The sequence below is a fragment of the Brassica napus genome, chromosome C2, assembly GCF_020379485.1.
Source record: "Brassica napus cultivar Da-Ae chromosome C2, Da-Ae, whole genome shotgun sequence".
Classification (NCBI taxonomy): Eukaryota; Viridiplantae; Streptophyta; class Magnoliopsida; order Brassicales; family Brassicaceae; genus Brassica; species Brassica napus.
In genome coordinates this window covers 140,822-166,928 of record NC_063445.1, presented here as the reverse complement: position 1 = coordinate 166,928, position 26,107 = coordinate 140,822, and the positions used below count along the sequence as shown (strand labels likewise).

General features: G+C 38.3%; 7 protein-coding genes across 21 annotated transcripts; 1 reads left to right on the top strand and 6 right to left on the bottom strand.

Annotated features, from left to right (window-relative positions):
• Positions 1–56: 56 nt before the first annotated feature.
• On the bottom strand, positions 57–1,668 carry LOC106422802 (3-ketoacyl-CoA synthase 19). The gene has a single exon (XM_013863599.3). It carries the CDS (start codon positions 1,585–1,587, stop codon positions 199–201), a length of 1,389 nt encoding a protein of 462 aa, XP_013719053.1. The 5' UTR covers positions 1,588–1,668; the 3' UTR covers positions 57–198.
• A 1,721-nt stretch (positions 1,669–3,389) lies between these two features.
• On the bottom strand, positions 3,390–8,845 carry LOC106425276 (phosphatidylinositol-3-phosphatase myotubularin-2-like). Of its 2 annotated transcripts, none has more exons than XM_013865996.3 (19): positions 8,559–8,845; positions 8,380–8,448; positions 8,203–8,277; positions 8,042–8,113; positions 7,880–7,943; positions 7,600–7,649; positions 7,229–7,518; positions 7,013–7,086; positions 6,858–6,921; positions 6,679–6,744; positions 6,259–6,358; positions 6,071–6,184; positions 5,639–5,808; positions 5,418–5,502; positions 4,948–5,166; positions 4,811–4,870; positions 4,667–4,731; positions 4,220–4,499; positions 3,390–4,144 (listed from the first exon to the last, which is right to left on the bottom strand). In XM_013865996.3, the coding sequence occupies exons 1-19, from the start codon at positions 8,664–8,666 to the stop codon at positions 3,689–3,691; spliced, it is 2,481 nt and encodes an 826-aa protein (XP_013721450.1). In that variant the 5' UTR covers positions 8,667–8,845; the 3' UTR covers positions 3,390–3,688. The 2 variants fall into 2 exon arrangements, with proteins under 2 accessions (XP_013721450.1, XP_013721449.1); XM_013865995.3 differs by having other exon boundaries at positions 7,880–7,949; positions 8,559–8,844.
• Positions 8,846–9,331: 486 nt separating this feature from the next.
• On the bottom strand, positions 9,332–12,751 carry LOC106425277 (protein PSK SIMULATOR 1). Of its 13 annotated transcripts, none has more exons than XM_013866004.3 (4): positions 12,553–12,751; positions 11,879–12,000; positions 11,626–11,754; positions 9,332–11,526 (listed from the first exon to the last, which is right to left on the bottom strand). In XM_013866004.3, exon 4 carries the CDS (start codon positions 11,478–11,480, stop codon positions 9,699–9,701), a length of 1,782 nt encoding a protein of 593 aa, XP_013721458.1. In that variant the 5' UTR covers positions 11,481–11,526; positions 11,626–11,754; positions 11,879–12,000; positions 12,553–12,751; the 3' UTR covers positions 9,332–9,698. The 13 variants fall into 13 exon arrangements, with proteins under 13 accessions (XP_013721458.1, XP_022553691.1, XP_013721453.1 ...); XM_022697970.2 differs by having other exon boundaries at positions 9,332–11,546; positions 11,630–11,754; XM_013865999.3 differs by having other exon boundaries at positions 11,630–11,754.
• A 1,099-nt stretch (positions 12,752–13,850) lies between these two features.
• Positions 13,851–15,730, top strand: LOC106425275 (uncharacterized RNA-binding protein C1827.05c-like). Its single transcript, XM_013865994.3, has 8 exons — positions 13,851–14,130; positions 14,198–14,312; positions 14,404–14,459; positions 14,541–14,588; positions 14,667–14,764; positions 15,178–15,247; positions 15,329–15,439; positions 15,546–15,730. The coding sequence occupies exons 1-8, from the start codon at positions 14,020–14,022 to the stop codon at positions 15,594–15,596; spliced, it is 660 nt and encodes a 219-aa protein (XP_013721448.1). The 5' UTR covers positions 13,851–14,019; the 3' UTR covers positions 15,597–15,730.
• Positions 15,731–18,694: 2,964 nt separating this feature from the next.
• On the bottom strand, positions 18,695–21,837 carry LOC106425232. The gene is made up of 5 exons (XM_013865951.3): positions 21,200–21,837; positions 20,558–21,115; positions 19,663–20,481; positions 19,488–19,587; positions 18,695–19,286 (listed from the first exon to the last, which is right to left on the bottom strand). The coding sequence occupies exons 2-5, from the start codon at positions 21,047–21,049 to the stop codon at positions 19,045–19,047; spliced, it is 1,653 nt and encodes a 550-aa protein (XP_013721405.1). The 5' UTR covers positions 21,050–21,115; positions 21,200–21,837; the 3' UTR covers positions 18,695–19,044.
• Positions 21,838–22,074: 237 nt separating this feature from the next.
• On the bottom strand, positions 22,075–23,310 carry LOC106422608 (copper transport protein ATX1-like). 2 transcript variants are annotated; one of them, XM_013863391.3, is made up of 3 exons: positions 23,085–23,310; positions 22,488–22,563; positions 22,075–22,358 (listed from the first exon to the last, which is right to left on the bottom strand). In XM_013863391.3, the coding sequence occupies exons 1-3, from the start codon at positions 23,091–23,093 to the stop codon at positions 22,210–22,212; spliced, it is 234 nt and encodes a 77-aa protein (XP_013718845.1). In that variant the 5' UTR covers positions 23,094–23,310; the 3' UTR covers positions 22,075–22,209. The 2 variants fall into 2 exon arrangements, with proteins under 2 accessions (XP_013718845.1, XP_048604443.1); XM_048748486.1 differs by lacking the exon at positions 23,085–23,310 and adding an exon at positions 22,853–23,052.
• Positions 23,311–23,448: 138 nt separating this feature from the next.
• Positions 23,449–25,754, bottom strand: LOC111203876 (ACT domain-containing protein ACR12-like). The gene is made up of 10 exons (XM_022697987.2): positions 25,447–25,754; positions 25,247–25,307; positions 25,039–25,170; positions 24,771–24,865; positions 24,499–24,583; positions 24,335–24,394; positions 24,189–24,244; positions 23,926–24,031; positions 23,754–23,822; positions 23,449–23,664 (listed from the first exon to the last, which is right to left on the bottom strand). Exons 1-10 carry the CDS (start codon positions 25,611–25,613, stop codon positions 23,602–23,604), a joined length of 894 nt encoding a protein of 297 aa, XP_022553708.1. The 5' UTR covers positions 25,614–25,754; the 3' UTR covers positions 23,449–23,601.
• Between the last annotated feature and the right edge of the window lie 353 nt (positions 25,755–26,107).

Sequence of the window (26,107 nt, the reverse complement as noted above, 5' to 3'; positions counted from 1 at the left end):
ACTGCGAGTATACTTGTCGATTATTACTTTTATATTAAATTCAAAACGGGAAAAATAGTAGAAAAGTAGTCGAATATAGCACCTTGTCGGTCTAAACATTACAAATAATACAAACTTCAAACACACAATATTTCATAAAAATATATTGGAAAAAGATATTTTTCGATCTTATTTTCCTCATTGCTTACTTGTTATGGATCAAACACGAATAAAGCTCATGGTATCATCATTGATCCAGTCATACTTCTCAACGAACGGGTTAGGGATCTTGGACAGTTCAGGATATCGATCCATGGAATCTTCCCAAACATTTTTACCATCAAGATTCTTAAGAACCTCCCAAACACAGTTGTTAGACTCGAACCCAGCTCCCATACTCATCATTAGTATCTTGTCACCTTTCTTTAACCTCTTCTTAGCTTCCATATAACCAAGAACATACCACAAACCACCAGAGGATGTATTACCGAACCTATGAAGCGCCATTCTCGACGGCTCAATATCAAACTCCGTGAGCCCTAAGCTTGTTCCGACCCCTTCGATAATAGCTCTTCCTCCAGGGTGAATACAAAAATGCTGCAGCCCTGTCTTCAAGTCTAGACCTATCCCCGAGCTCGTAGACTCTCTTTTTGTGGTGGTTCTTCGTTTAATCGCACGTACTATCGCGTAGCGGATCAGTTCCTTGACTGGCAAGACTCTTGGCAGGAGGACTTGGAGGTTCTTGGTTAGGGCACGAGAAGCTGCTTTTTTAAGGTACTTCGTTAGGAGGAACCCTGGGTGGCCATCTTTGTCCTCCATCTGCATGCAGCACGAGTAAGCCTCGTCTTCAGCCCCTACGTGGGCACGTGCCACAGTCACTAGCTTCATCAGAGCCCTGTTCTTGAACCTAGCCGCGTTGGTTAACAGCACAGAGCTTCCTCCAGCACGGAATAAACAGTTTGACAACATCATCGACCTATCTTTACCGCAATACCAGTGAGGACCCATCGTCTCGGTGCTCACCACGAGCGCAAACGCGTTTTCCCGCGTTTCGAAAATGCGTTGCACTATATCTATCGATATAACGCTCGCGCTACACCCTAGCCCCGAGAGGTTAAAGGATTTGATGTCTTCTCTCATCTTGTATCTGTTGATGACGCGCGAGGTCAGAGAAGGAGACGGAGCGAAGAGAGAGACGTTGACGACGAGAATGTCTATGTCGGAAGGAGAGACAAAGCCTTTTGTCTTGTGGAAAAGCTTGTCTAGGGTTTCGAACATGATCTCGTCCATCTCGGAGTAAGCGTCGAGGAGAGTAGGAGAGGCTTCCCTGCCTTGGAGGACGTTTATCGGGCCATAGGTTTCTTCTCCGATCCCTGAGCTAGCCATCGTGCGTAGAAGGAACCTGTACTCTTCGAGACCTAAGTGCTTGTTTCGTTCAACGACCTTGGCGCACGTCTCGGTGTCGAGTTTTCTCTCGTCTTTGCCCTTGAAGCACTCGTAGTGAAGCATGTAACAGTTTCTTTGGCTTCTTTTGTTGAGAAACTTGGAGATGTAGAAGACGAAGAGTGTGGAGAGAAGGAACAGAGAAGGGAGTGAAAAGAGCTCCATGGGAGAGAGTGAGAGAGAGAGAGAGTGTATTGTGTTTTTTACGTTTCCAAGTTGTGTCAAAGTTGTAGGAAGTGTACGGATTTTATAGAGTTAAGTGACATAGTGAGCTTTTGTCTTAAATTACCTTTGTCATGGAATTATAACTCCTCCACCAACTACTTTTTTTTAAAATTTAAATATAGTTAAAAGAAAATTTAGTATGATTTAAATTAATTTTAAAAAATTAGGTATATATATTTCTATTTCTTGTGACCAACTTGTTTTGGTAAGATTGATAGATAAGTTTCAGTGGTTTATTTTTATAATGGTTGGTTTTTGTTTACAAAATTAGAAATATAATATTTTAAATATTAAAAAAAAAATATTTTTTAATGAAACGTTAATATTTTTTTTGGTCAAAAAATATAGGTTACTAATTTCTAAGAAAATTTTACATCACTCTAAAAACAAAAAAAAACTGCAATTTGCCAATTTATATACCAAAATGGGTTGTTATAATAAGTTCAAGCCATTGTGTGTGTGCAATGGTTCAATGTATCTATTTCACACATGGTTCAAAACGAGGGCTAGTTTTTAAATTTATAGATTGTCGAATACTTTTACCATCCAAGACATTAAAATAATCACCATTGATGAACCACAATAAAAGAATTCGAACCAGTCTCCGCATGCAATCCCAGTCCCAATCTCATGTTGGTTGATGTTGTGTGTCAACTAAAGCATAAACAATCATTGTGAAAATGATAACATGCGTATCAATGTATCATCAAATACATTTGAATGTGATGTTTAAGTCGTCTTATAACTACTACCATAAGTTAGTTACGCGACGATGATATATACATAAATACCTATCGCCTGGTCACTTATTTAAACTCAAAAGATAAGAGAACCCATATATAATCCTTACAACAACCCAACCAACATAATAACTATGTTTGGTGACATAAAATTAAAACTCACATATGTACTTCGTTGGGTTCGAGATTGAAATTCGACAAAGAATTAAATAATTACTGGAGGTTTTTAGAGGTTGTAAGTTTGTAACATCAAATCACCATGCTTGAATGTCTAGTGGTTAATGGGTAAAAGAAAGTAGCATTCATCTGTCAGTGAACCCCATGCGACATGTATGTCCACGATCTCTGATGCTTTAATTTTTGAATGGTCATTAATTATATGTTCCATATATCAACCTTTACGTAGTTAAGTTGTTCTCTCAAACTTGGATACTATACAATATACATACCCAATCTTGCTTATCCTATCAATCAGATGAGGTATATCCACATATTTATTTCAATTAGTTGTGATGATATACACTTTAAAACTAAAAAGTAATGTCTCATTACCCTTATATAGATTAGTCTTCAACTCTAGGCTGTGACGAGTTTTGTCATCCTTATATCATAATACTGTGATGTAAATGTTTGACAAAAAAATTGCAAAATAGGGTCCAAGCCAACTACGTATGTAACTAAAGAGTATACAAACGTGCCGAAATAAAATAAATTAAAAGAGTATACAACATGTTCTATGCGATGTTGCCGCAAATTAACGCGTCTCATATAAATGCGATATTTAATGCATCGATCACTCCTTACGTCTAACCTTCTAACCATCTTTTAAATTTTTACTTTCTTGAAATCGATTGATAACCACAAGCGTTTGGATAAGATGTGATTTTTGGGTTAATGTTCACACCATGTTGGATGACCCCATTTTCTGGCACACGACAACACGATCACGTGACCCATGGCCTTGTCGCGTGGTCCGTAGCCACAGCCCCCACACATTCAAAGTAAATAATCTGTTCATCAATAGAAAACATACAAATTCGAAAAAAAATCCACAAAATAAAATAAAAAGGTCACTAATCAAACCATATACTTAATGGTCATTATCAACCAACCAAAACAAGAATCAGATAATCTAACTTTCTCAATGAAGCTACACATGATCGCATTGCTATACACGAAGTTAGTTCCCGAGATTACTATGCTCCTCTTTGCTGTTGCTATGCTTTTACTCTGTCAAAAAAAAACTACACACAAGTCGTTGAACTAGGGTCAATCTAGTGAGACGTGTAGTAGACTGACTCTCATTCAGCTGTGAAGTAGCTATCGTAGATGGAGAGTTTCTCAAACGCCTCGAAGTTTGCTTTCAACCCAACAAACTGGCTCCCGTTCTGAGCACAACAACCCGCATCAGGCCATCGACAAGTTCCTTCTCTGGCACGCAACGGACACAACAACGCTTCGCAAACTTTGTCTTCACTCACTGATGATGAGATAGATTCCGAGACATCATGGGGAATCGAGTGAGAACATTTCTGCGGCCCGTCTTCTACTTCAACTGTGCAATCTCCGCTCCTTGTGAAGTTCACCTTGCATCCTAGTGACTGCACGGCTCTCGATATGACACCGCGCTCTTTGATAGCTCTCTTTGCTGATTCTTTAGCTGCACGACTTATATTCCTTTCTTTCCGCAGCTCTTCGTTAAGTGACTCCACTGTAGAGGATAAAGCATCTACCTTCCTCTCTGCTTCTTCTTTCCCCTGTTCCAATTTTTTCCAACACAAGAAGCAATCAGCCCCTGATCATAGTAGCATGTTAAAGACCAGATACATTACCTTTTTCATCTCTAAATGCTTAACGGACATGGCTCTACACTGAAACTCAGTTTCCGAAGCATCCGGTTCCACAGGGCAGGCCCAGCGAAGGTGGAACTGGGGCCAGAGAGTCGGGGCTAGAGCTGCAGCAGGAGGTAACAATGCGCCGTTATATCTTGAGGGATCGTAAAGCGGGTTGCAATGTGCATGAGAAGTTCCACCAAAGGAACGCAAATCAGTTAAGTAAGCCCATAGGCATCCGCTGGATTCAGTAATCCTACATTCTTGCCTCTCCTTTTCACTGTAATCATCATGAAAGAGTAAATATATATACTAAGGTGGTCTCACGGTCACTTACTGTTTAACTACAGAACTTTCAAATATACAGCATTTCTCCAACAATAATCTTACATATGATGAACTTCTAACTTTACAACTAAACTACTGTAATAAGTTTTAAGAGGTTACCTGTTGCACAAGAAGTTTCCAAAACGGCATGAAAGCAAGCAGTCCGTGAAATCTACCAGGAAAGTCTGAAAGGGCAGAGAATAGCTTTAGCAGAAAATTTCATCTTGACACTATCATACATCTGCAAACAGTCTTTATACTTACCGGAGAAAACTCGAAAGCACAAGGATACATCCGCATTAGCTGTGAAACGCAATCAACCCACTGCAAACATATTCAACTGTTGTTAGTAGATCTGCCATACCAAAAAGAATATATAAATGCAAGTAAGAGCTGCATACCTGCAAAAATATAGGAGAATAGTTGTTCAGGCCATGCGAAGAGCCAGGCGATTGAGTAGCTGCTGATCCTGAAGTTTGCCGCACTGGAGATGAAGGGAAACTACTAGCGGAAGAAGATTGAATTGGTAGCTCAAAACTACCAGATCCAGCAACGTTGGGCATTCCTATACGATCTGAAAATGGGTGACCGAATGCTAACCAATCCTTTTCGACGAGAGCCTGATGCGAAGTCAGAACAGGAGAAAAGATTAAGTAAGACAATGGTGGATCAAACAAAAATCTAAGAAAGGCAGTTTATGCAGGTGAATTAGCTGGTAAGAACGTCTGAAATGTTAGCATTCGCTATATAGTATTCAATGAGAAACACCGACAATATCAAGTTAAAATCCTAAACTAGAAATCTATAAAAAAAAATTCAACCACAACGAGAAAACTAATCCAGAAACCCCAAATTAGAGCATGATGTATACCTGAAACCCAGCAAATGTTCTGTAGTATGGATCAAGCAATAAGCATGCAAGAGAAACCAGCTGAGTTGTTCTGTCCCATCCATCACTGCACAAAAATATTGCAACAACTCGGGATATAAGGATAATTCTGCTTGAGACAGATGCATATTTGTCTTACTCTTAACACATATAAGCATTGGTACAGCCTAGTAAAACAGATCAGTGGCCTTAAGTTAGCTAACCTGCAGTGCACAAGAACTGATGCTGACTCCATAGCAACACGTGCAGCAATCCAAGCCACACCAGCTAAGATGCTCTGGATGTGGCTCAACCAACCACTTTCTCCAAGCAAGGATACTGAAGCAGACATACTACTAAGATTACCTCCACCCCAAGTCCAGCCACCATGTCTCTATAAATTTTAAACAAATAGATATCTCCACCTTTAGCAACGGAAGACGAATTATGGTTCCAAACATTCATTTGAAAGGTAATGTATGCTTTAACCTTAATACAATGGAAGCATATTCAATTAGTTAAACCACATAAATGTTGAGTGCCAGACAGATGGGAGAGTGCGTTGATTTGTTACGGAAAAACAACAACTCTATCTGTTTTTTTTTTTTTTTTGCCAACTACAGATACAGAATAATACCCTGGAATTTACTACTTACCAAGAATGATGACGTCCCATCGGATGATGTTGTACCGTGCATATCTAAATAATCCCTAAGGCGGGAAAAGCTCTCTCTCATTGCATGTATGTTGTCTATCCCAAAAAACACAATCTGAAGAGAAACAGTGTCAGTAAGAACAAGCAGTTCAAGACGACAAAAATATTGAGCTTCAAACCAGGTCATACTTCAGACTGCAAATAATTTGAAGATGATTCTGAGCCTCCTCCCATTGCTCCATTTGCTAACGCATTTTTCCTAGGTCTTGCATCTGCGATGTAAAGCTTCCTATGACATAAAAAAACGAGAGTAAGTGCATCTTTTATAACAAAATAGCAACATTCAACCATATTGAAGATATGAACCAACAGAATGTTATTTTATTCTACCCAAATAGACCTTTCTATATATTTCAGAAATAATCCCACGCCCAACTGGGCCAACAATGAGTGGTTTATCTCCAAGTTATATTCATATGCAAACGCAAAACCGTACACAAGAAATGCACGCACAAGGAAGTGTCATGGGCTTAAAGATGATATAAAGGAGATCAATAGTAAATCCACATGTTAACTTTAACCAAATGAGAACGAACATAGGAAGCTCACCGTGGTGCTCCCTTGTGACCAGCTAACTGAGTGCAGAATGAAGCAACAAGTTTTTCATCAAAGTTACTGTTGAAAAAGAGCAAAATATTAGAAAACTTCAGAATCTATTACTTTGAGATTCAAAATAAGAAACTCAATTATCATCACAATTCTGGCATGAAACTGAAACTTCTATGTACCTCCTCATGTTCATCATCAGACCAACTAAAGGTTGTGAAGAGCGAGCAATCACAGCTCCAGTTCCTGCAATTAAAGATCAAAAAGAAACATGTGTAAATGCGGAAGCTATACGAACAAAATTCAAATGGAAGCAACAAAACAGCTGCATTTCTACCTGGATGGCACCACGAGATCACGGGCAGGCGACTTTTTGCCCGGAAAGTAGACGCTTGGGTCAGCTCTTCATCACTGACATAAAACATACGGTAATTTTAGTTCAAGACTATACTTTCGAGGAAGATAGTTTAAACAAAAATAAACAGAAGCTCTAAAGGCTGGTAGAGACCAAATTAAACTGTTTTCATTCATGTTCAAAGAATCAATGTCCTACCTAATGGATTTTGGAACCATCAAAGCAAACGGATAAGTCGGACACAAGTTATAATTCGAGTTCAAGTCAGTTATCCGCCAAAAGTCATTGGAAACTGAGAATGAACCGTCTTTAATCATATTCATTGACGCTCGCAATGAACCTTTTCCGAGAAGTCGAAAATACTCGTTAAGCAATCTTTCCTTTGGGTTTTTGTTACCGAATTTGGAAGGCCCACATGTAAAAGCATAAAGATCCCATACTCTCTCTAGATTGCTACACCTCAATAGTGCATCAACTAGAGAACGTCTCTGCAAAATTATACCAATAGAATCAAATAGGACCATATAGGCTTCAAAAGGAAATGCAGAAAACGAGAGTCAAAGCTTCACCTGCTTGGTTCCAGGGGGAAAACCATAGACAATTATCCTCATATCTTTGCCTGCAAAATGCACATGATTCACAAGAATAGTTTCAAAACTAACATAAAGAAGGTATCAGATAACAAAATCTCTCAACCAGTATTAGTATAGTGGTATATTGGTTAAGAAACAACAGAGGAGAAAGAAAGAGAGCAAAATATCAGAGTGAATTTTAATATAAGGCGTATAAACCTGATAAAACAAGACTACTGGAATCAGTTTTAGCAAATGATAACACACGGAAACATACCAGTGACCTGTAAAAGACGTTTTGGTGGATTCTTGGTGGACTGATGTCTGTTTGATTGAACTTTCTGCACCTACATACAACACCCAACGACACAAAACAAACAAATTAAAGCCCAATTTCACTAAGATTAAACTCAAAACATACTAATAACTAAAAACAGACCGTTTTGTTAAACTTCTCGATAGCCACCAGTGGAATTGTACCAAGTGGAACAGGATCTCTGGTTCCTTCCCTCTTCACAAAGAGAAAAAAAGGATTGATGTGATGCACCATTTTAAAACATTACAAGACACAAAGAAGAAAGACAGAAAGACAAGCCATACCAAAAACAGAATACGGAAATTTGTGAGTAAGAGGGTCCCTGCTTCATTGGTGTTGATGAGTATAACTCCACAACACTGTAATCAACAGCCATAACAAGAATATAAATAATTTTTTCAACAAACACACACACAAAGACTCTCTGCAATACAATAATCTTATATAAACCGCCTAACTACCTCGAAGGTGATCCTCTCAGAATCCAGCAAGCAATCCAAGTTTGAGTACGAGCTTGACCAAGAAGCTTGCTGAAAAGAGAAAATAATAATTAAACATTAGGCGTCAATCGATTAGCCCTAATCAATATCCAAATAAACAAGATGAGCAACATGATTGAAAAAGTTAAAGAGAGGAATACATCGAGTTTGGTCCATTCAAGCACGTCCCAGCTTCCGGTACCTTCCATCTTCTCCGACGAATATCGCAGCGATCGTAATCGCCTAGAGGAGTTTCTCGGCGCCGTCATCTAAACGGTGACGAGGCTCGCCTTTCTCTTTCTCTGCCTCTTAACGGTGGGAAACGACGGATTTCGCACGCTGCCTTTTCGCTACGGAGACAATGAGACTCTCGAATACGGCGTAGTTTCTTCCGTACGGCCAACGCTTTGCGTTTTAGACTTGTTTTTGTTTGTTTGATTAATAATGGGCTTTCTTACCTATTTTAAACATATTTTGTTGATAAAAAGTAATGGAAAATTTGAGTGTAGTTTTGGATAATTAAAATTTCAGCAAGAAAAAAATTGGATAATGAACTGAAGAATTCTTATTTGAACTCAATTTATGTACTCTCTGTACAAAAAAATAATAATAACAATGTTTTAATTATAAATTAGATATATATATATATATATATATATATAATTTTAAAAATCGTATTATAATATCTCAAAATGAATTTCAAAACTGAATTTGTATTTGTATGTGTGTGATGAACCATTTGTATATTTATGATCGTATAAAGCAAACACCATACGCATTCGTATTGTATGCAATATACAAGAATATTAATGGTGTAACCGTATACGTAACTGAATTTTGAGATTTGCGACTTATGAATTGGTTTCCATGAAGAACCCACACCAGTGACATCACCATACGAATAAACTCTGACCGAGAGAACAACAAGCACGAGTTATAATAATACAGACATAACTTGAACAACTCGGAACTTAAAATCCCCAAATCAAGGATTCTTCTGTATCATCACCACTGGATTTTACAATAATCAAAAACAACCTTGGCACATACGTATATGCAGCAGTAGTATGTATCATCTCAACCACAATAAAATCTCGTAGAAACAATATACAATGCATCATCACATCCTACTACAAGTCAGAATAGTAAAGGAGATAAAGAGAAAAGAGACGCTCACATCATAATACCTCTCGTGGTAATCTAGCAACGTAACAGCTTTTCGTCCTCGGGTTTGGTCCAAGCTGCACGGTTTGGTTGAGTTCCAATGCCAGTTTAGGTAAAAAATATAGTCTAGGAGAGCTTCAGTAGTTATCCGTGTCTAAACATTTCTCAAGTGTTTGACTACTAGTACACTCTTGAAGAGCCTTGGCGTTAAGCTCTCTGCCATATCTCCAGACATAGTTGAGCCCGACAAGAAGCTCCGTGATGATGGTTTCTGTTTTCTGCTGGTTCGCAAAGAAGAGAGTCTGCGCGAGAACTATGTGCGTCCTCGAAACCAAGCTCTGGTTCTCGTAACTCCTCTCGGACTGCCATTTTATCATGTTGTGAGCTAACGGACCCAACCATTCCAAGATACCCGCCATTGCGTCTGTCCACTCCTTCGCTAGCCCCGGATCATAAACCGCGGAAGAGCTCAAGTTTTTCGAGTACGGCTTTAGCCTCTCTCTCAACGATTTTCTCACGCTCGCTGGTAACATGTTGTAAAGGTCGTCTCTCGCATCGTCGCCTATCAAGTGGGGAGATGCAACGAATCTCTCTATCACGATGATGACATTAGCGTAGTGTAACGCTAAGCAAGCGGCGCCGAGGGTGTTAGGAGCAGCATCTGACAACTTGGGTCTTTCAACGTGGACAGTGTTGGAACTTCCTTCGAGAATCTGATGATGCTCTGCGCTACTATGCCTAGCTCCGTTCTGGGTCCTAGTGCTGAGAGGAGTGATACCGTCTTGAGACACCATGCAGCCTTTAAAGGGACCAACCTGTGTTAAACGGTTGGGTTTCGACTGCTTTTTCGCTGAGGAGACCGAAGGCCTTTCCGGTGTCTGCACCACCGTCTTCTTGTTGTGTTTGCCCATTCCCATAAGCGGTCCTGACTTGGATGTGAACTTCCCGAGAGGACCCGAGTAAAACTTGAAACGTTTGTTCTTTTCTGGGGCAAGAGGACCTGACTTAGGGGACTGGGTAGTGAGTGAGCCCGAGAGGAAATCACCCATCTTCGTGGACTTTGTAGCAGCTGAGCCTGACGCTGGACCTGTGAATCTCCCAAGAGGACCAGAAGCAAATCTAGGAGGACGGGTGGTCTCGGACTGATGCGTCAAAACAGTGGAAACAGAGTGGCCGCGAGCGATGAAATCAGAATCCGCAGAGCTAACATCGCTAGCCTCTGCTCTGTAACTAATGCCGAAAACATGTTTAGTCCTAGTCAAGATTGTGAAGATCGATCTCACCAAGAGAAGGACGGTGTAGTCATAAGTACGGTTCCAAAGAGACACCTCCCTTAGATTCTTCACTTCATGTTTCTTCCACGTGACTTTTTTCCTGTACTCCACTATATTATCGGTTGCAGATTCATTGCTCTGCCTTCTCTTGAGACTCTGCTCAAGCTCCGTCAGAATCTCAGTCTCCTGGTAAAGACTAGCATTAGACGAGATAAAACGCTCCATCCTCTTAACCTTTCTATCCATTTTCTTCCACCCAAACTGCCACCCATAAGGATCAGCTCCCGTCTTCATCATCTCACCGAAACAACTCTCGAAGCTCTTCAACTTGGGATCGTTGCATTTTACAGCGAGCCTAGCCACAGCTTTCGCTACGTTCTCAACGTTCTCCATCATCTCGTCGCGTATCAGCCTCACGATGAAGTCATCGTCATCTGAAACTAGCTTCTTTATACCCGCGGAACGCGTGATCTCTTCTCTGAGCCTCGTGACGTTCTTATCGCTCAGGGATTGCCATAGATGAACGAGTTTCGAGAGTAGACTAGCGACCTCGAAGGCTAACACTCCAAGCACATCCTTCTCTTTATGACCTTCGTTTTTCTTTGGGAATTTCCAGAGGTTACGAAACCAAGTCTCTGAAACCATCCTCTCTCTCTCTCAAGCTGATGCGTGACAATCAACAGTGTCTCTCCTACACAATGAATGAACAATCTGTTAACCAATACAAGTGAGGAAACGCAGAATCAATCATTCACATCAAAAGTGGAATCATCAAGAAAACAGCTCTTACGCACGTAATATGAATCGATTCTGCTGAAAGTGGGAGAAATCTAGCTACAGAGCTAACGTTACGTAGAATCGCCAATCCTACCAACTCTCTCTCTCTCTCAAACTGCTGCGTTATAATCAACAGTGTCTCCTACACAATGAATGAACAAGATCAGGAACAATCTGTTAGCCATTGAAACGCATAATCAATCATTCACACAAGTAATTCACATCAAAAACTCGAAATCTCTAAGCTGAAATCATCAAGAAAACACCTCTTACGCAAGCAATAGGAATCGGATTTGGCTGAAATTGGATTGAAATCTATGCTACAGAGCTCAAGTTACGCAGAATCACCAATCCTACCATCCTCTCTCAATACAATCAACAGTGTCTCCTACACAACGAATGAACAATCTGTTAACCAATGAAACGCATAATCAATCATTCACACAAGCGATTCACATCCAAAAACTGAAATCTCGAGCTGAAATCAGCTCTTACGCACGTAAATATGAATCGATTTAGCTGAAATTAGGCGAAAACCTAAGCTACAGAGCTCGAGTTACGCAGAATCGCCAAATCAAAATCACGAACAACCCGTTAACCAATACGACTGAGGAAACGCAGAATCAATCATTCACACAAACGATTCACATCAAAAAACTCGAAATCTCGAGGTGGAATCATCAAGAAAACAGCTCTTACGCAAGCAATATGAATCGATTTAGCTGAGATTGGATGAAATCAAGCTACTACGCAGAATCGCCAAATCCTACCAAATCGAGTTTCTAAATAAATTCTCCAGCTGGAGTATGTAAACACGGCCTCGCGAAATCACTATTCGAATTGGAATTGTCGGCGAATCGAGAAACAGATATGGAAACAGAAGAGGCGTCTGCAAACGAGGAAGCGCGTAAGAGCGCGAGAGGAGAAGAAGAAAGCTTACCGATTGATTATTCGAGGAAATGATGGGAGTCAGAGAGGAAAAAATTGGCGGAAGAGAGGAGAGAAAGTGGCGAGGAAGGTGCAGTGAAAGACTATAGCCACATCCCACATGGAAGAGAGAGAGAGAGAGAGAGAAGTTAAAGCAGGAAATTATGGAGAGAAAGAGAGACTGTGAGGAGCGAGTCAAGTTCGTGTGAAAGAATCCTATATTTGCCTTTTTTAATCCTTTTTAGTTTCAGTGCTTTTGGTTAAGATTATTACGTTTTTTGCGTTGAACTTTTATGATTGTCACTTTCTAGACCCCAAATGTTTTTTTACAAAGTATTTTTCAACTATCCATTCTACTAAATCAAATCTTGGTTGATAAATTGGTTGCGACTTGTATAGATAATAAATTTTTTGTATTCAAGGGGCATCATCGAATATTTAGCACAAGAAAAACATGAATTAAGCTACTTTAAAAAAAAAATATTTTCGAAGTAACATATGCATTTAGTTTATTTTTCGTTTAAATATTAAAAAAAAACAGAATAATTAAGAAAAACTGTGGGATCATGACATGAAAGAAAAAGAATATTAGATTAGTCACATGTTGTTATTTGAAATAAATTTTGATCTCCATTTTATTCTTACTTATAAACATTAAATTGTTTAAACTTAACAGACACGTTAGGGAACAAAATTGACCCAACTAGTTCGGTTGACGTTGAACTTGTCAAACATGAAAGCAATATTTCCAATCGGTTATTTATTTCTATATATTGCAAGTTATTTGAAAGGTGTTGAGTGGATGTTACTTGTTGGACCATGCACCTTACGTGTTGTATGCTAGAGTGAAAACAAAAACACAAAACAATTGAATGCCACGTTTGCATCTAATTGTGCAAATGAAGATTAAACCAAAGTTGACCATTTCATCCCCATGGGGCATAGAAATTCTGAAACATTAGCAAAAGAATCTCATAATAATGAATCTTGACTCGTTCAGACAAAAACAATGATTCATAACTTGTCACATGTCTTGCTTTTGGGGACTGCGGATAGAAACTAAATATGTGGGAGTCAAAATGAAATCTCTAATAACATAAAGGAGCAACAGACAAGAAACTACTGGATCAGGTATCCTTTCCTTGTTTAAAATAAGATTATCATAAATATGAGGGACCATAAAGTGAAACTCTTTGGGGTTAGGATTAGGAAGAAGAGATCCGTCACAATCATTAATGGCTAACACGCGTAAACTTGTCGTTTCTTTTATGTAATCCCTTATCGGGGCGGGTTTTGAGTTTGAAACGGGTCAAATTGTACTTTATTTACTAGGCTTCAGGCCCATATCTGTGGTCTTTAGGCCCATATCTATTTGCACTTTCTTCCTCGCATCTCGGTTTCTTCACGAGTTACACAGCTTTTATAAATTCTCTGATAAACCCTAATCTTATCCTCTCTCTTACGGCGACGACGATAAACAATGGGGGCCAAGGCAAAGAAAGCTCTGAAGAAGAACATGAAGAAGATCTCAGCTTCCTCTTCTTCTCAGCTGGCTGTTCCTCAGAACCCGAAACCATCGGCTGATTTTTTGGTAATTTTCTTTTCTAATTCGTTTCAGATTCTATTTGGGTTTTAATTTGAATCTCGTCTGTTGATAGCCACTAGGAGGCGGTCCAGCTCGAAAAGCACCAGTGACCAAACCTCTTGAGAGCAAAGCCACGGTGCTATACATTGGTCGTCTCCCTCATGGGTTCTATGAGACTGAGATTGAAGGTTTCTTCCTTTTTAACTTAATTATCCAGCTAAATTGATTATTGTGTTTACTCAATTTGTTGTGAACATTTTGATCTTTTTTGGTTGATAGGTTTCTTCACGCAGTTTGGAACAGTCAAGAGAGTTAGAGTCGCCAGAAACAAAAAGGTTCTTTATTTGTTTGCTCTTGTCTGGTCTCTTATATGTTCTGTCTTTTTTCTCATTATTATTTATTTTATTTTTTAATAGACTGGGAAGTCTAAGCATTTTGGGTTCATACAGTTTGAGGACCCTGAGGTATATACTTGTCAACCTTAATAAAATGCTGAAACGCTTAAATGTTTCAGATTTTTTTAACATTTTGGTTACGTGTAGGTGGCGGAAATTGCAGCGGGTGCAATGAATGACTATCTGTTGCTCGAGCACATGCTTCAAGTCCGTGTTATTCCACCTGAGCATGTTAAACCCAATCTGTGAGTCACTTCTTTACATCCACTTCATTTTTTCTAGCGTTTTTTTTACTTGGCTTATTAAGTTTTGTACGGTTAGCTATATTGCTTAGTTGCCTATGTTGTTTAATGAAATAGCTATGTTTCTAATGCGATCTCTTGTGGGTTGATGCAAAGCTTAGAAGGACTGTGTCTATGGTTTGTAGAGTTAAGACGTTATGACATGTAGGTCTAAGGATAGGATGTGAAAATTAAATGTGAAATTAGGGTAAATAAAATGGGAGTTATAGTTGTTATGTGGTTTCAACAACTCGATACTCTTTTTTTTTTTTTCACTTTGCTAAAATCCATCCTCGGTTCTAACGTTTGTATTGATTTCTGAAGAATTGTTAAACGTTAGATTTCTCTAACGTTTGTATTGATTATAATACCATTAGGTGGAAAGGGTTCAAGTGTCAGTACAAACCAGTGGATTGGGTTCAGATCGAGCGCAAACAACATAACAAGGTAATAATCTTATTCTCAGTTTGCCATTTTCTCTTGAGGAATTGACTTTAGGTTTTGATTTTTGTTCTCTAATGTACACAGGAAAGGACATTGGAAGAGCATAGGAAAATGTTGAACAAGGTTGTGAAACGGGATCAGAAAAGGAGAAAGAGAATCGAAGCTGCTGGAATAGAATATCAATGCCCTGAGCTTGTAAGTATCCCGACTATTCACAGTTCTTCTGCTTTCTCTCTACATCTTATATAAACCGAACATAGACCAAGTAAGTAACCGTGTGTTCTTTGGTTTGCTACTTCAGGTTGGAAACACACAGCCATTACCTAAGAAGATCAAGTTTAGTGAAGACTAAAGCTGTGGAGAAAGACATTTTCGATAAGCAATTTTGGAATAGGATCTTGTTTGTTGTACTTCTGACATGGGATCCAAATCTAAATTTTTTTTAAAAATATCTGTTATTGCAATGAAAATTTATGTTTGAACGAATCTCAAATCGTCTATACCATCGGTGATGGCAACAGTTGCAATGAAAACAAAGTTCTGAACTATACACAACCAGATGAGTCATCATCAGTGTGGTTCTGCAAAGTAAAACGATTTAAAATCCAGTTTAAGGTTTAAAACCCCACTTGAAAACAAACACTTCATCCACTAAACAATTCTAACTAATGAACTAACAAAAAACAAAGACACAAAGGTGTAAAGTTTTTTTTTTTTTTTTTTTTTTGCTAAACTGTGAATATTCAAAAAATTGAAAAGTCAGGATTACAAAAGCCTAAACGTGAAACCTTGGCAAAAAAGAATAAAAAACAAGGCAGTCACATGGAAGTAGATTAAGATAGAGAGCTATCTAATCCAAAGTTGCATAAGAAGAGAGAACTTCCTCCTATGTCTTCTCGCACTGATGGTGTTGCGGATATCCCTATCAAAGGTGTAAAGTTGATTATTGTTTGTTTAAAAAAAACTTACAAAAGCTTGTTTCATTTAATGTCAATACCAAAACCATGATTCTCTTCCCTAAAATCTTATACATCATATGAAAATTGCACAACATTTGTTCACTAATTTTTTTTTCTCAAATTATTCATGTATATTCATCATCGAGGTAATTAGTTTTGTTATTCTTTAGTTGCCACATCTGATTAATGTATGCCGTTATAAAGTTTTGCGTCAAAGTTGAATTGTTTTTTTATATTTTAAATTGCTCTGAGTTTATGAAGCCAATAACAATGTCTCGAGTGTATCCCTGGTATAATAATCATGAATTTTTTTTGTGTTGAAGGTGTGGATGCCTGGGATAAACCTACTGACACCGGTGGTCATGAAAACTTGATGAATCAAGCTCCAACAATGAGTATGATTTGTGCATGTAGGCCGTTTAAACGCTCTCACAAAAGCAACATAGAACTTAGTCAATGTCTAAGTTGATATGCAAACAACCAAATTTAGAAATATTGCTAATGCAAAGAACTCATGTGGTGTTAATGCTGTTTATTTAGTCAATTATTTTTATCATTTTATTTTTATTGTCATTTCCTTATACCAAGTTATCAACACAGACTTTTTATTTAGATACAAAACGACAAGAGAGAGTAACATGCATTCCCAGTTCATTTGAAAGCAACTTTTAAATACTTGAAAAATTTAAAAATTCTATTGTTATTGGTTTAGTGATTCTTAAAATTTTAATCAAATCTTTTGTTATTGGTGTGATGATTTTATAATTCTCATTAAATCCTTAGTTATTGGTATAATGATTTTGTAATTCATTGTAGAATCTTTTGTTATTCAAAAAGTTGAGTATTTTTAGATTTTGCAATTCTATTAAACTCTTGTGTTATTGAAACAATGATTCTTTACATTTTAACTCATCAATCACTACTTTCAAAATACTAGAGTTATAGATGGTATTTTCAAAGTTTGGATAATAAAAAATTAAAAAAAACTGTCAAATAAAAAATATAGATCTATTATACCAATATAAAAATATAAATATATAATAAGAGAAGAGATTGAACGGTGCCATTATAGCACCTCTAACATGTCTTTCAAAAAGTTAATACCAGAGAAATTGATATAAAATAACAAAATCCATATTTTTCATATATATGTAATATTTCTTTCTAAAAGTTAATACCATAAAAAAATTTAAATAACAAAACCCAGATTTTTCATATACATATAAAATGTCTTTCAAAGATTTAATACCATAGAAATTGGTATATTATATATATTTATATACTTCATTGTTAACGTTCAATATATTTTCAACACATCGTTCACATACTATATGAAATTTTTTCTAGAAGAATATTCTTATATAATTATTTTACATAAACAATAACAAAAAATAATATAATTATGAATCCATGACAATCTATGAAAATTGTATGGATTCTATAAATATGGATGCACTTGTTTGTTAAAATCCATGAAAACTTTCCAATTCTTCAAAAATTTATAAGCTTTTCAAATCTATAAACTCTTCATTAATCAGCCTCCCAATAACACCCCTAATCTTACACGTTCTAACTAAACTAAATAAATATAGCTTGAGTGAACCGGCCTTGGTCTGATGTTCTTAGTTTATCAATGTCAAAAAAAAAGGAAAGAAACAAGAGATCATTGAAGCCTTATTATACAAGTAACTACTCTTTCACAACATGCGTAACAAAAGTTTCCTCTTCTGTCATTCGCTCTGTCTGGAAAATCAACAACAGAACAATGGGAGGCTTGAAGAGAAAGATATCCACGGACAAGAGGATAGAGAAGAAAGAATCGAAATCAGTTGCTTTCTCCAAGCGCCGTAATGGTCTTTACAGCAAAACCGCCCAGCTTTGTCGTCTCTCCTCCGGTGCACAAGTTGCTATCTTAGCAACTCCAACTTGTTCCAAGTCCAGCGTATCTTTTTACTCTTTTGGTCACTCCTCTGTCGATAGCGTCGTCTCTGCTTTCCTCAAGAATCAGCGTCCTCAAGAGGATCATATATGGTCAGAGTTTTGGATGCTTTTAATCAAGAGCTTGATATTGATTCGTTCATTGATTTTGAGATGAATCCTGAAGGTTTTATAACGAGGAGTATGGAGATGGATGATGTCTCAGTGAATAGATATTCATGCTCTGAACTGAATAAGGATCATATTGTAGTGACTTCTGACAACAAGTCAACAACAAGGATGCTTTACCAGGAGTCTTGTTTGTGTGCAATGAAGAAGTGGATATGGATCAAATCTTCGATCATGTGACGAAGTCTGAAGGTATATCCACAAGTCTTGAAATGGTTGGTCTCAATTATGAATGATGAATAAGAATCAAACTCCAAACTAGTGCTCTAACTCTGGTGCTGTTGAGGGATTCATGTCTTGTCTTAATTAGAAGGTGACTGGTAGTATTATATTACTAACCACAAAATTGATATAAATATATTAACGACAGAAAACACCACATGGCTACAGAAAAAAACATAGGATGATCATTGCCAAACATCTATACATTTTCTTTTTCTCATTTCTTCAAAACTATAATAGTCTGAAGAAAAAAGAAAAAACAAAGTAAGGATGGATCATGTTAGGGTAGTGAGGTACCAACACACAAAAACAAAAAAAAGAAAAATCTAATCCCTATTTGGCTATTTACAATATAACCGTAGGAAAACTATACACGTTAACAGAGACTATACTCTCATATCATCATCCCTCTTTGCAAAAAATGCCCCACAAAAAAACCCAAATTTCTATTCAGTTCCAGTAGTTTGCGTCCCAAGCTTTGTTCTTTTCTTTCTATCTTTTTGCTAATATCTATCAGTTCAAGAATAGGTTTCTGGCCAACTCGATCGGTTCAGCTGCTTTCTTGGCTTCTGCAATCTTAAGAGCCATCGTGGCTTTGTAAACAGCCAGATCTGCATTCTCTCCAAGTACTTGCGCTCTTCTTCTACTAGCAATGGCTATCTCCATGGTTGCATCAGCGTAGGCCTTGGCTTCTTCCACTCTACGAAAAGCCTCTTGTTCCTCCCAAGCTTCTTGTTCAGCCATCTTTAGAGCCACTGTCCACGTTATTGAGCTTAAATCATCAATATCTAAAACCCTTTCTCGACAAAAATGCAACAACTTTCTCTACCATCAAACCTAACAACAACAAAGAGGAACTCTATGGTAATCTATACTCTACTTAAGTGTTCTTCCCCAAGACTATTCCATCTAACTCTTAACAAATACATCACAACACTAATGTACAAAGAACATACCGAGATGCAGCTGCTTGCCTTTCCCCTGCCTTTTGAAGGACCTTCTCTCACGAAACACAGGTTTGGAAGGTCGTGGAGTTTTCTTCGCTTGACGACGACCCTGTTTATATTAACAAAACATCAGTTTTTGTAACAAACAACATTGGTCCAACTAGTACACATGACTGTTAATTACCTGGAAAACTCTAAGGAGTGGTGCTTTTCGCTTCTTCCTTTTCCTCAACCAGTAATCATGCACTGCTTCAACCACCTCTTGCCTAGCAACAACGGTTGCCTTCTCATCCACTAGATCATCCCCAAGGCTATGGAAACACCGCTTTTCAAACCCATCAATCATCAACTCAAAAGCATCTCGCTCAAGAACTTCTTCATCTTTTTCTTTACCAAACACCTCCACGTTCTGCTTCCTCAGCCACGCTTCATCATCAGAATCCATCTCGTAAATCGCACTGCTTCGAGCCATGGCCCTTGAAACCTCATCTTCTATCACAGAGATATACTGAACCGGCATAGTAAACGAGGGAGAATCATCATCCATATACCCACTGACTTCTCTTACACCAGGTATAGGAATGACTTTTACAATCTGTTGCGTCACAACATTGTACTTGTGTACATTATGCGTAATGTTTCTTCCACCTCGTCTCTTTCTTAAAGAGCTTCTTCTCCCCCTCTGGATATTATCAAAACCTAAACTGCTTCTACACTGAGCATTCCCTACAGTTAACGGATGTAGTAACCCATTGTTCCTCGGACTACAAGGAGGAGATAGAACTAACTCAGACTCTGATTCACACTCTTCAACCGGATTGTTCATCAAATACAGATATCTCCCCACGAAAGCAAAGGACCGTGGCGCCACTCTGAAAGCTAGAGTCAAATGCAAATCCATGAAACATCCAGGAACAGCAGAAAAATCAACTGACAAGAGAGGAAGACGATTCACGCCCCCAAAGAACCTGCAGACACCTCTTGATGAGCTAAGAGGAGGCTCCTGAAAAAAATCACACTTCATATCATCCCTAACTTACACAAAGACAATGTTAGTAAGAGATGCAGCAGCCCCTTACCGCAAGAAACCGCACGCCATGATCAGCAAACACGTCGTTAACAGGTTGAGATAGGAAGAAAGAAGCTAAAGCACTAAGCTGTTGTTCTCTCCTCAAGTACCTCATTACCAAACCGAAAACAGTAGACAGCCAGCAATCCTTACAAGACCAATCAACTCTAAGAGTAATCACAGGAACACAGAGTATTCTTCTCCTTCGCCTGGTATAAAACTTGAGGCTTTGAAGTGGCTTCACTGGTCTACTACTACTACTACCACTAGATTGGTTAGAGAGAGTCTTCCTTTTCCTACTATATACAATCCCAAACCTCTTATCAACAGCTTCATTACTCACTTTCCTCCGTTTGTTAGCAGTAAAGTCTTCACCTTTGTTGTTCCCTTTGCCTTTGGCTCGCTTCGCCTTAGGTTCGTCGACGTTGTGAGAGATTCTGCGACCCGAGCGGAGGACGCGGGCTGCTCCGTCTAAGACTCTGGTGGTTCGTCTCATTCCCATCTCGTACGACACCGTTTCACTCACTTAGTCAAAAGCTCCTTCCTTTGATCTATGCCCACCACTGATCTGTGAAGTTTAATCCGAAAAGATGTCTCCTTTTTCAGTAAAAGTTTGAGGAAATCGAAACGGGTGTTTGAAGGGATTCTTTACCAATTCGATTCTTTGGATCAAACTTGAAAATGGGAGAGAAATTGAGAAATTTTGATTGAGAGGATTCGAGAGATCTGTTCACATGGTGAAGGAAGCGGATGAAGATCGTAGTTTCGCGAGTTTCTCGATTTGACGAGAAGAGAGGGAACTGAACTTTAGGGTTTATGATCGGAAACAACAATCAAGAAAAAGGGGAAAAAATGAGATCTCTTTAGTGTTGATTAGTTGTGGCCGTTGGATGATATAATCGACGGTTGAGATTTATTCTGGTTCGATGGGTCCAATGCTTCTTTCCTCTGGGTTACGCGAATATTAAAGAGAAAGAAGGAATTTAAAATGGGTCGAGAATTTCAAAAGGCATTAACGAAAAAATGACGAAACTACCCTTAAGCTTAAAAAGAAGACGAAGAAGAAGAACTATAGCTAAGCTTCGTTTAGAGTTCAGACAAATGTAAGACGAAGAAGAGACACCTAAGCTTTTATGTGGTGCTAAACGTGTTGGATTTTTTCATTACTGCGAGCAAAAACACTCACGAAGATTAAGACAACAAGATAGCTTAGACATGACATGATGATTACTTAAGCCCTGTTCGTTTGGTTGCCGCAGGTTTCGGCGGCAGCGGCAGCGGCAGCGTCAGCGGCGGCGGCAGCGTCAATGAGGACAGTTGTTGTTCGTTTCGCAGACGCTGACGCTGCCGCTGCCGCTGCCGCATATCATATCGCGACCGCAGGTTTTATCGGCGTCAGCCGCAGGACGCAGCGTTCGGACGCTGCCGCTGCCGTCGGTTCCTGCGTCAACGAAACGAACAAGAGTTGACGCAGAATGTTGACGCTGCCGCTGCCGCCGGTACCTGCGGCAACCAAACGAACAGCCCTTTAGACCAAACATTTCTTCTTTGAAAAACATAAGGGTCCTTCAGAGCTTATAAATTTTATTGAGTTTCCATTACATATGATATTATATTATTTCGGGGTATGATAACAGAGATTCTTTATTGGCTTCTTCCAGTTTAGGCCTTGGCGGTTTCAGCCTCGTCGGCACCCCAGAAACTGGTTTTCTTTCCAGTCTTTGAGACTGTCTGGAGAACAGCTTCTGGCTCCACGTTGCCTTTCACTGTCACCTTCTGCTCCTTCAGATCCACATCAAATGACTCCACACCTAACAACAATGTTCGTTTTTTTGTGTTTTGTTAAAACATCAAAACATGGAACCTCACACACACACACAAATCTTATTGACAAGTAATAAATCAGAGAAGAAAAAAAACTAGTAGAGCAGAGAACAAACCTTGCATTTTGCCTAGGACTCTTTTCACAGCTCCCACACATCCCTCACATGGCATAGCCACCTTTAGAACCACAGTCTATTCAGGAAAACAAACAAAAATGATCAAGTTAAACTTTGTGAAAAGCTTAATCAAAATTGACTTGACAAGGAGTTAACTAATCTTGAAACACTGTCCCATTAATTGCTTAAAACACCCCATATGTCCTAATCAAGTTGAAACACTGTCCCATTAAACAAAAGAGAACAAACCCCATTTTTCAGTTTTATATTAAATGGACAGGACAAGAAGTATAACAGAACTATGAAAACACACTGCCTAATCAAACTGTTCAAGACTAAAAACAGATCTAGCATTTTTCAACTACCATGTACATCGATTGACAACGATCTGCATCTTATATGATCCGCTTTCCTTGCCATCACCAACTAAGCAAGTGAAACTAATGTTGACAATAGATCTAACTACTAGAGATCTATGTTACAAGGAAGGATGCCGTAATGATTCAGACATGATCAAAAACCAGATACAGAGAGCATCAGAATATCCAAAACAAGAACTCAAAAATCAAAAGGGAGCCAAAAGTCTGATTCAAGTACCTGAGACATTATCTCTTCTCCTTCCTGACGTAAAAAGTTTCAATCACAGCAGAGAATGAATGAGTTTTGAAAAGGAAAGAGAGATGCTTTTTCTTTTAGAAAAAAAGGACGCAACTTTTGACCAATTCAACGAATATATTCTTAGTTAGATCAACTCATATAAGAATATAATACTATCAATTTTTTATTTAATTATAGAGTTTACTACGAACAGTACTATGTTTCAGTGTCATAGACATTACATATTTCTGTCGAAGATTGGCTCCAACGAGTAGCTTATTGATACAATCAAAAAGCTTATTAATAGATTTCACATAACAGGATATTGAACCTGTGATCTATGCAACGAACAGCTATAGCTCAGTGACTTAAAAACCAAACCATATTTTATTCTTTAGCCCCCAATGGTTTAGTTAGTTATCCAGACAGAAATATTTTCACATAATATTGAAAACAGAAGACTTGATAGATCGTAACAGATACGATTTGGGAAAGGAGAGAGTAACAGTTTTTTTGTTTAATAGCTGTCGATGTCAGTTTCAGGCCTTCTCAGGAAGTAACGCAGACAGTTCACCAATACCTGCATGATAAGTTTTAGTTCTTTAGCTCTCTTTCTCTATGTTTTTAAGGTTCTAAGGTAGAAAGTAACAGAAACCATAATAAACTCACCTGTGACAAGGAACTGTTAAGCGCTTGCCCTTGGTAGCTCACGTGAAACTTGTCTTTCGCAACCAGTCCCTAAAGAAAATTAACAAGACAATGATCACATGCTATTAGTATAAGGCATGTAATAGAATCACACTGTATGTGCATGTGGAAGTATTAAAGAGTTTTCAAGTACTTCAGTGTCTATCTCTGCGGATTCAACGTCTATGTTGACATCTGCCATCACTTTAATCATCTCCACAACAAGACCTGGCCTATCTGCTGTCTCTATGCAAAGCAAGCTAGAGACAAAACAGGAAACAAGTTCAGAGTTATGTAAACTATTCGATCAGGCTACTTTTGATTACATCCAATCCCAAACAGCGACCTTGTGGTGTTGTTTTTTTTTTGCTAAATTATATAACCTTGTGGTGTTGTTATTCTACTGAATATTTATACCTCTTCTTTGGTCCATCTTCTTTCACATGTATGTGAGTCCCGATGTCGACATCAATCTGTTGTCACCACATGAATCCCAAATACAGAGTTAAAAACATAGGACACACAAGTATCAATCCAACAAGCTTTAGTAAACATATTATTACCTTCTTCTCTGGAGCCTTTATTCCAAAAGTCTCACCCATTGCAAGTTGCTCGCTGCATTCCTTCAAAAAAAAATAAGGCAACGTTCAAAAAAACTGGATACAAAACATCTTTGAATGTGACTGTGATTAAGGTAAAAAGATCCAAAAAAAAACTGAAGACACACCGGATGATATTTCAAGAGATTGTTGATGATTGTCAACCGAATCTGCTCCAACAAGTCAGGATCTTCCACTTTCCGACCAGTGTCTCTGTTGTCATATAAAATATTAATTATAATTCAGGCATATGTGACAACTGACAGGTAGCTCAAAATGATACACTTTGCACACACGACCAATATGTTTTAATAAGGAACAGAAAGTATTTGAGTAGACTCGCCTGTGTCCTATGCTAAAACTATCTATATCTGGAAAGAATTATACAGAAGCGTCTTACAGTTTTGTAATAGAAAATCTAGTCTGCTTAATGGATCCTTCCGTTGTGACAGTTCCTTTTATAACATCCAATCCCAAATCTTTCAGCGCCTTCATCTGTCAAACACACATCATAATGATTATATAAGCCCAAAAACAAGGCAAGTTTCCATGATATTAAAATACAGATAGTCAAAAATGCTATAAAATAGCTTTGTACTCATTTAACATTGTTGATGTAACATGTAGAAAGTATAACGAAAAGAGACTTGAGGGTGAGAATCACTTACTGTGTCGATGAGAGCTCCGAGACGATCTCCAAAACTGAGTTGAACAATTGTAGCTTCAGGGTCAGCATCCTGGTCTATCAAAACCATTGGCTTTGGAACCAAGTCCTCCTCCTCCTCATCATCTTCCAATTTCTGCTATCAAATTATCCATTAAATGAAGTTAAATCAGCAGATTCAAGAAACTACAAATAGAGACAATTTTACTGACCGGATAAGATGGAGTAGTGGCATCAGTGCTGTTAATTGAAGCATATACGCGGTTTCTTGTACTGCATATCAAATCAAACAAATGATAGATTAGCAGATGCCAGATAAATCATACAAGGTAATGATATCACAGAATACACAAGAATCTGAAGCTTGTTCATCTCAAAGAAACAAACAAAATACGCAGAAAGCTAGTCTAACCTCCTAGTGGATAGAGGCATTACAGCTTGGACGAACTTGTGGCGATCACTGAAGCAAGCAGGGGATAGATCTGGAGTTGAAATCTGAGCGGGAAAACGAGAATGACATCTGATGACGGAGGAAGAAGCAAAATGAGTAACAGAGAAGATAGCATTCAAGAGTGCCATTGAAGTTGAAACAGAGATTCTTGCTTTCTTTTTCTTTTATCTTTCTCCTCCCAAGTGTCACATTATAAATCCTATGGGCTATGGAGTGCTGAATCTGCTCATGTATGACGTGATGGTCCACCACCTGTACTTCTTGTATGTTTCTACGAGTAATTAATTTAAAAACTTTCCAAATTGCTATAAAACAAATAGTATTAGAATGAGACGATTATATTTGGTTGCTGACGTTTCTTATGTATACGTTTGCTCTACCCAATTATCTTCTCTCTTTTCTCAATCATTCCAGGTTTCCGGATCTTCATAAAGCATCTGTCATAGCATTTTCATTTCATTTGCAATATTATTCTCTAGCAATTATTGACGTGACGTGAGATTGCTATTAATAGACTGGATACAAAACTAAGCCTTAGCCCAGTGGGTCTTACCAATTGTTAAAATCATTTGCTAACAATGTTCTAGGCTTTCTACCTGTTTCCTCTATGTATGTCCAAGTC